The sequence below is a fragment of the Octopus sinensis genome, linkage group LG13 (genome assembly GCF_006345805.1).
Source record: "Octopus sinensis linkage group LG13, ASM634580v1, whole genome shotgun sequence".
NCBI classification, from domain to species: domain Eukaryota; kingdom Metazoa; phylum Mollusca; class Cephalopoda; order Octopoda; family Octopodidae; genus Octopus; species Octopus sinensis.
The window spans coordinates 33686408-33695814 of NC_043009.1; the positions used below are offsets into that span (position 1 = coordinate 33686408).

The 9407-nt window shown below is 38.9% G+C and overlaps 1 protein-coding gene across 1 annotated transcript in view; it reads left to right on the forward strand.

Moving 5' to 3' along the window:
• The window catches only part of LOC115218447 (methyltransferase-like protein 7B), a 37131-nt gene extending 29709 nt beyond the window's left edge, over positions 1-7422 (forward strand). Inside the window, exon 3 of the mRNA XM_029788268.2 lies at positions 6931-7422. Within this exon, the coding sequence (XP_029644128.1) occupies positions 6931-7161 (231 nt within the window). The 3' untranslated portion in view covers positions 7162-7422. The remainder of the gene's footprint in view (positions 1-6930) is intronic.
• Positions 7423-9407: the final 1985 nt, after the last annotated feature.

The window sequence follows — 9407 nt, forward strand, 5'->3', positions numbered from 1 at the left end:
TTTGAACGGCACTTTGTAACATAATTTCTAGGAAACTAAAAAGTTTTAAACTTCGTATACTGGTAGAATGTGTTTATAAAACATCATTTTCTCTTGGCTTTATTGAGAAAATTCTAAAGGTTGTAACATATTTCATCTAAAATTTCTTGCATTTCGGCAATTTTAACCAATCAATTACCTCCATTGACGTAAATAACATTCTGTGCAAAATGAATATATCCCTCCTTTAAGGAACAGATTGGGTTTATTTACATTTGTGAAGAAAAAAAGATACCCTTCCCCAACCCCTAACCCTAAATCTAAAATAGATTGAAATGCAATAGATCAATACTAGGGCCATAATTATGGGTGACATTTTCATTTGACACCGCTATAAAAAAATCCCATTTTCCATAGCAGTGTCGTATGAAATTGTCACCCATAAAAAATTGCAGTAGAGTCCAGTCAAATGGATGACCATGTTGAAGTGGCTACAAATATTACTTGTCAGCACAGCTACTGTGTTGATTTTAAAACTAGCATTTTTTTCTTTGTTATTCAACTATTATTTTATTCAGTTAAAGATGTCTTATTATTTAAACAACAACCATAACTAGGTGAATAGTCACTCCTTTTTGTGTACTACTTTCTTGGTCTTGGTTGTTACTGCTACTTGAAGTAGCTCAAGAGCCAAGATTAGTTTTGTTTGACTAAAATGGCTGCCAGGTTACTGTTCTGTGGTTAGTCAGAACAAAGCTGGTAAAAACCTGTTGAAATGTCTGCTACAAACAGGTTGTTTAACTAGTTAGTGAATGTGCCTCTGCAAGGTTGCTTGTCTTCAAAATTCCTCTCAAAACATGCTGTACTGTCTTGAAATATGAGACAACCATGCAAGTACAATGATGTAGTTTAATTAGGACTGACTTCTCTGCTGTATTTCTTCATGAAACATTCAAATATCTGCTGTGTGTCTGTCCTTGTTTGTTTGTTTGTATGTGTGTATCTATTATGTAATATAAAATCTTACTGATGAACATGGAAATCCTGTCTATATTTAGTTTGATAGCTTAAATCCCACCATACTTCTGATATCAAGAATGTACTGCCGAATGCAGCTTCATTTGCAAAGCTATTCTACATGGTATTCTGAATATGTAATTGGAATTTTCAAATGTGGTTAAGAAGTTTCTTTCCCAACCAAAAGCACACACACACATACAGTGAGCTTCTTACAGTTTCCATCTACCTCATCCACTCACAAGGCTTTGAATGGCTCAAGGTTAAAGCAGATGAAACTTGCTCAAGTTGTTACACAGCTGGGACCAATTCTGGAATCACATGATTGTGATGCCAGCATCTTCATTGTACAGCTATACCTGCAACTATGTTTGTTAACTTCTTTGCATCTTCAAAAGTATGTGAAATACAAGATCTCTTACTTAAAAAACAGGAATGGTTTAGCGACAGGAAGAGTATCCAGCTGTAAACAATGCCTCAGTCATCATCATCATCATCATTGTCATTGAACGTCTGTTTGCCATGCTGGCATGGGTTGAACGGTTTGACTGAGGACTGGTGAGCCAGAAGGCTGCACCAGGCTCCAATCTGATCTGGCAGAGTTTCTACTGCTGGATGCCCTTCCTAATGCCAACCACTCCAAGAGTGTAGTGGGTGCTTTTACGTTCCACTGGCACGAGAGCCAGTCAGGTGATTCTGGCAACGACCACACTCAAAGGGTGTTTTATACGTACTACGTGCACAGGAGTGAGTCTGGTGGTACTGGAAACGACCATGCTTGAATGTTGTTTTTCACATGCCACCGGTACATGTGCCAGTAAGGCGATGCTGGCAACAATCACTGGCGATGTAGTCTAATGAATGATAGCATAGAATAACAGACAATTGTTGACCATCTTCATGTGTTTTTAAGGGATAATATTTTGTCTATTTATGTTTTTATGTATCCTACCAGTTGCAGAGATAAAATGGTTTGGATTAACATGAACTTTCCATGATTGCTGGAGAGAGAACAGGAATCTTATTAAATGTCTCAAGAGATCATAAAGTTTTGGAGTGTCGTGAATGTTTGGACCAGGCTTAGGATAGGAGGAAATAGTATTCCAAGTTGAATTGAATCTGTACAGATATTTGTTAAAGTAAAAGTAGTGTAGGGGTTATGGTCCCTTACTTAATTTGATTAATGTTTGAAGACTGTTGCTTATTGTAGGTGCAGGAGTAGCTATGTGGTAAGTAACTTGCTTACCAACCACATGGTTCCGGGTTCATTCGCACTGCGTGGCACCTTGGGCAAGTGTCTTCTACTATAGCCTCAAGCTGACCAAAATCTTGTGAGTGGATATGGTAGACAGAAACTGAAAGAAGCCCGTTGTATATATGTGTATATATATGTATGTTTGTATGTGTGTGTATATGTTTGTGTGTCTGTGTTTGTCCCCCCAACAACGCTTGACAACTGATGCTGGTGTGTTTATGTCCCCATAACTTAGCAGTTCGGCAAAAGAGAGCGATAGAATAAGTACTAGGCTTCCAAAGAATAAATCTTGGGGTCGATTTGCTCGACTAAAGGCGGTGCTCCAGCATGGCCACAGTCAAATGACTGAAACAAGTAAAGAGTATTATTACTATTATTATTATTATTATTATTGAGTGAGCGAGCAGAGCATGCCATCAAAGTGACGCTGGGGTAAAATATACGAAGCCCAGTATACCCATCATGACTACCCGTCTGATAAGGGCACACCAGGCACATGCATCACAACCATATGTGCGCGAAATGGTGATCTCATATCAAGATAAACAGCACATGACCTTGCAGGTGGAGCCCAGTTAGAATTTTCTTCAGATTGAGTAACCCATCCCGCTCAAAAGGTCCCTGAATAAGGGTTGTTTAAGGACATTGAACGAAACACCCATGTTTCCAGAGGTGAATTATTCAAACCCCAAAGAATCCTTCTCAACACATGGCTATGATGCTCCCCCACTACTTCTGCTTGTGATCAGAGATGCACATATCGTCAGCCACTAAGGGACATGCTCAACTGGTTAAGGTCAAACAACTGACAAGCAAATCTGTGGTATTGAGCAGAATATTTGCTGTAGCCCATCTTTTATACCAAGACAAAACAATGTACATGATAACACTTCCAATCAGTTAAGATCATTATTATTATTATTATTATTATTATTATTATTATTATTATTATTATTATTTTTATTATTATTATAAGAGAAGTACATTTGAGAGAATTGTTGAAGCTTTGAAGATGAAGTCCTATTGGGCCTGATTTTTAAGTTTTGTTTCTGTCACAGAAGGAAATTGGAGTATGTGTGTATATATATATATATCAAAATAGGCAACAAGGATATCAAGAGGTAATGCAGTACGATCGTTTCATGCATTCCACAGGCATATAGCATTATGGCATAATGGTTAAGAGCATGGGCAACTAATCCCAAGATTCTGAGTTCGATTTCAGGCAGTGACCTGAATAATAATAATAATAATAATAATAATAATAATATCAAAAAATAGCTTAGGAATGAGAACCCAGGTTCAAAATTTCCCCAAGACACCTGATGAAACCTGGAGGGTATATCAGCCGAAACATTGTGTTAACAACAAACAAGATGAGGACAAATATCCATCAAATGTAAATAATGTCAATAATGTGCACCAACCATATCCAAGTTTTTGTAAGATTTTGGATTTGCATCTAAAGTTGCTATGCATTCTACAACTGAGACAAGTTGAATAACCTTCACATTCAACACAAAACAGTGTCTTAGTCTACATGGACACAGATGTTCCATACCTAATTTAAAATATACAAATGTTGTCATTCTATCAAAACAGTGTATGCCATATTGAAAACAAATGTATTTCTATGCAGTTTACTCTATTTTTCTCTCTCCTCTCTCTTCTTCTCTCTTCTCTTATTTTCTTTCCTTCCTTATGTTTTCTTCATTATTAACTACATTAATTACATGCATCATCATCATCATCATCATCATTTAGCGTCCGTTTTCCATGCTAGCATGGGTTGGACGGTTCTACTGGGGTCTGTGAAGCCAGAAGGCTTCATCAGGCCCAGTCAAATCTGGCAGTGTTTCTACGGCTGGATGCCCTTCCTAACGCCAACCACTCCGTGAGTGTAGTGGGTGCTTTTTACGTGCCACCCGCACTGGTGCCAGACAGAGCTGGCAAACGGCCACGAACGGATGGAGCTTTTTATGTGCCACCGGCACGAGGGCCAGGCGAGGCTGGCAACGGATATTAACCTGGATTAGTTAAATGTCATTCACACTTGTCTCCAAATCACTAAGCTACAAGCAGTGATATTGCTATCCTTTCCTGTCAACAAATCATCCACTGATTTTGCACCTTCAAAGAAAAGCAGTTAAGGGTTTATGGAAGAAAAGGCACCTAACAATAAAGCAGTGCTTCAATATACTGAACTGGATATATCTGATATCATACTAATATGTTTTGAAGCATAAACCCTTTGACACTGCATATACAGCGATTGGTGTGTGCATCTCTGCATATGTTGAAGTGTATGTGTGTGTGTGTTTCTCCACATACATTGTAGTAGTGCACTTGTAGATTATTGTAATTGTGTTTAGGGTCCTCGGCCCTTTTTTCCCCTATCAGTGTTCATACTCGACAGAGTGTAAGTACCTTGAGAGAGAAGTTGGACCTAAGAAGCATCAGTTGCGGTGTGCAAGAGAGATGTTTGCGCTGGTATGGCCATGTGGCGAGAATGGATGAAGATAGGTGTGTGAAAAAGTGCCACACCCTAGCTGTTGAGGGAACCTGTGGAAGAGGCAGACCCAGGAAAACCTGGGATGAGGTGGTGAAGCACGACCTTTGAACTTTAGGTCTCACCGAGGAAATGACTAGAGACCGAGACCTTTAGAAGTATGCTGTGTGTGAGAAGACCCGGCAGAACAAGTGAGACCATAATCCATGGCCTCAGTCCACTTATGCATATCTTTCCTTCTTGGGACACAAAACTCTACTTGTGAAGACCTGTTGAGGCAAGTGAAAATCAAAAAATCAAAAATCAAAATCGATCAACATGAATGGAAATTGTAGCTGAGATACCAGTGCCGGTGGCACATAAGAGAACCATCTGAACGTGGACGTTGCCAGCGCCGCCCCGACTGGCTTCCGTGCCGGTGGCACGTAAAAAGCACCATCCGATTGTGGCCGTTGCCAGCCTCACCTGGCCTCCGTGCTAGTGGCACGTAAAAAGCACCATCCGATCGTGGTCATTTGCCTGCCTCTCCTGGCCTCCGTGCCAGTGGCACGTGAAAAGCACCATCCGACCGTGGCCATTTGCCAGCCTCGTCTGGCACGTAAAAAGCCCCCACTACACTCATGGAGTGGTTGGCGTTAGGAAGGGCATCCAGCCGTAGAAACATTGCCAGATCAGACTGGGCCTGGTGCAGCCTTCTGGCTTCCCAGACCCCAGTTGCACCGTCTAACTCATTCCAGCATGGAAAGCGAACGCTAAACGATGATGATTCCCCTTTATTCCTATTCTGCTTTACTGGACACCTATAACCATTCAGTGTTTTAAAAATTCTATTGTGTTTTTATAATTAAATATTAGGAATTGTATAAAAGATAATTGTTAAAATATTTTTTGTGTTGTAGGAGTATAAACAATCTATTGCTAATGTATTTTAACAACAAAATCAAATATAGACTGCTAAGAGACATCTGGATCCTGATTAAGAACTGTAGGATCTTGCAGGCATGAAGTGGATTCGATCCACCATAGCCAACTTTAAATCAAAAATTCAACAGAACTTTTGTCATTGTGGAACAATGGTTTTTCTGTGACAGCAGTTTAACATTTGCCAGATTGCCTTTGGCTAGGCCGAAATAATGTCTTCACCACTTGACCCTTATAACCTCTACTACTTCACCAAAAATCAGAATAGAGATAACAAGACCACCAACTAAATCTATCATTCTCAATGATATGTCTATCCTTCTGGATAGTTAGTTATAAAAGCAAGAGCACCCCAAGCAAAAATCAGTTAGTCACTTTGGTGATGACTCAACGAGTTCAGTCACATGGTGATAACCCAACCAATTCAGTCACTTTGGTGACAACTCATTGAGAATGAAGTCTGACTAGCCAGCTAGAACCTTGGTCAGAGGGAGAAATGAAGTTTACTGTCAGCAACTTTTACAAGTGATTTGTTTATATTTAGAATGACATTGTAGAGTATGTGCAAGGGACTACATTTGGCCGGTTTAGACATAAAACAGAATATTTGGGCCAAATAGGGCCAGTTTTAATGCTAGAACGTTAATCCAGATTGGTCATACACTCATCATCTTTTTGTGATAATCCCGTCATTTCTTCCAACCATAGAATATCTCATACTCAATAATGCAACATCCTCTTGCTTCTTTAGGATGTATCATATGTGATACGAGGGAGAATAGGCTGTTATATCCTACTGGCCAAGATGTCATGTAAAGGCTGCACTATTTGTGCAGGTTCCTGCATGGTGAGCAGGTTTGGTTCTTTGTGGGAGCTGCAGACCTGGATCAAGCAGACAGGGAAGTGCTACTTCTAATAAAGTTGGTGAAATGGAGGGCAAAGTTGGGGGCAGGGGGACAGCCTGAGTGAATGGGCAATTGTACACTTGTTGACCAGAAAATCAAAACTGGAAGTAGCTAGCTATCCTTCCTTATCAAGGTAATTCTGAGCCTGTGGGGTTATTTGATTGACCCCTTAGTAACATTCCCTCCTATTCTAAAGACATTCTAAAGAATTTTGTTTAATGTGTATATTTTAAAATTTTTCTTTCAGTTTCAGTGCAAACCTTCACAGTTCTTGTCTTTGTAATGTCTTCTCATCCATTGTCCTTGTGGCAAATCATTGTTTTATTTCTTTTTGTTTCTTGCAGGGTGGAATTTTCATATACTGGGAACATATTGAATCAACCAACTCTGCAGTTAAGTTTTTACAAGCTTTGCTGCATGGGACATGGAAGTTTCTGTTTGGCAACTGCCACCTGACTCGACGACCCTGGGAAACTATGGAATCAACTGGTTTTTCTACACTAAAATACACTAAGATCTGTGTTGATACCATGCCAATGATAAACACAACACTGGTGGGCAGTGCCACAAAATAATGGTTTCCAATCTGTAATAGATTGTCCTCTTTTTCTCTATTCTTCCAATCTTCTTTCCATCTTTTATCCGTTTTTATCTCTCCTCCTCCTCCCATTCTGTCACTGTCTCCCCTCTTCCTGTCTGTCTTTATTGATTCCTCCTCCTCCTCCCTTTTTGTCATTATCTCCCTTCTCTGCCTGTACTTCACCTCTACTTTTTTTTCAACTTTTACACATCCACAATCTCATTCAAAGCAAATTCTAATATGAAAAGGAAGAGAATAATTAATAATCTCTTATTATAAAAGGCAGATTTTATCTGCCTCCCTTTGTCAGTTATAGAAATCTACAATATAGGATTTCTTCAATTACAATTTACTTAGCATTTTTAAGAGTAGAATGCATTGGGTTTTGCCAGGTCCACTTTTTAAAATTTAAACTCCAATTAAGCAAAATTTACAGAAAACTCACATTCTGGTGTGTATGTCAAATGCTTTTCTTAATGTGTTTTACACCACACGCACACGCACACACACAGTGTGCAACGAATAAAATGAAAGTAATTCACCTTTTGTAGTGAGTGACTCTTTCAGTCTGCCACTTCCTCTTTACACACATAGACACGCAAATATATAAATAAAATTGTAAGCTAACGTGCGTGTGTGTGAGTGTATGTGTGCGTGTGTGTGTGTGTGACGGTGCGTGTGTGTATGTGTGCGTGCGTGTGCGTGAGTGTGTGACTGGAAAGTATTTTAGGACGAATATAAGACCTATATCGGCGATGTTTCGCTTGTCGTAGCACAGGTTTCCGTCGATTTCCGTAAAAAACTTTTATTTTTTTACATAAGTAATGAGAGCGAAAGAGACTAAGAGAAAGCGATTGTATGACGAGGGAAGTTCTTTTGAAGTTACCATGCATGGGACGCATTGATGTACATGTGTGTGTGTGTGTGTGTTTGATGGAGTGTGGGAGACAGACAGTATGTTGTGTAAGTGAAGTGCTTCTGTTAGTGTGTGTGAAGAGACAGAGAGAGTAATGTGTGAAAGAGAGAGATAACTGAAATTTTTTACTCGGTTTATGTGTATATGTATGTATGCATGTATGTGTGTGTGTGTGTGTATGTATGGCTGATTCAGTGTTTACATTTTTACGGAAATCGACGGAAACGTGTGCTACGACAAGCGAAACATCGCCCCTATATCCAAGTAGTAGAAAGATCGCCCAAAAGCGTATATAGATATTTAAATGTATTTGTATATTCATCTATACACAGATGTATGTATAATGTGTGTGTATATATTTCCATACACGTAACCATTCACTCCGCACAAAGTTTTTTAGGACGAAAATAAGATCTAAAGTTATCTCTAAGTAGCACAGAGATCGCCCAAAAGTGTATATAGATATATAAATGTATTTATATATTCATCTATGCACACATGTATGTATAATGTGTGTGTATATATTTCCATAGAGGTAACCATTCACTCCATACAAAGTTTTTTAGCACGAAAATAAGATCTAAAGTTATCTCTAAGAAACAGAAAGATCGCTCAAAAGTGTATATAGATATTTAAATGTATTTATATATTCATCTATACACACATGTATGTATAATGTGCGTGTATATATTTCCATAGAGGTAACCATTCAATCCATACAAAGTTTTTTAGGACGAAAATATTTATATATAAAAGAAAGGTTGTGTGTCTGTCTACTCCAATTTAGATTCCTAACTACTCCCACATTTTGCGATGCAGTTTAACCAAAACCGGGTATCTTATAGTCGTGATTCATATCGAGCCCTTCTGGGTATTAGCGCACGTCTACGATGAGTCTATGATTTTACAAATAATTTACCATCATTTTTTTCCATTTTAATGCATATTTTTTAAAATAAACGGAAGTAACTCTCAAACTTCACACCAATATGCGTGCTCATATGCGACGTAATATCACATCAGCAGCATTTCCTCACACCCTCCTTGCACTTGGTGAAGGCAAAATACCAGGGGATGAAAATGGTAATATTGCCATCGATTCCATTTGTACCATTGTTAAGACGCCTTCTGATCTCAGAGATGCAGTGTTCCCAGATCTACAAGCTAATTATCAGAATATGGATTGGATTGGCAAAAAGGCTATACTGGCCCCGAGGAATAAAACTGTTCACCATATTAATGATGAAATGCTAAAACTCATTCCTGGGGAAGTCTATGTATATCAGTCTATCGATACAACTCCTGACCCAGAGGACGTCATCAAC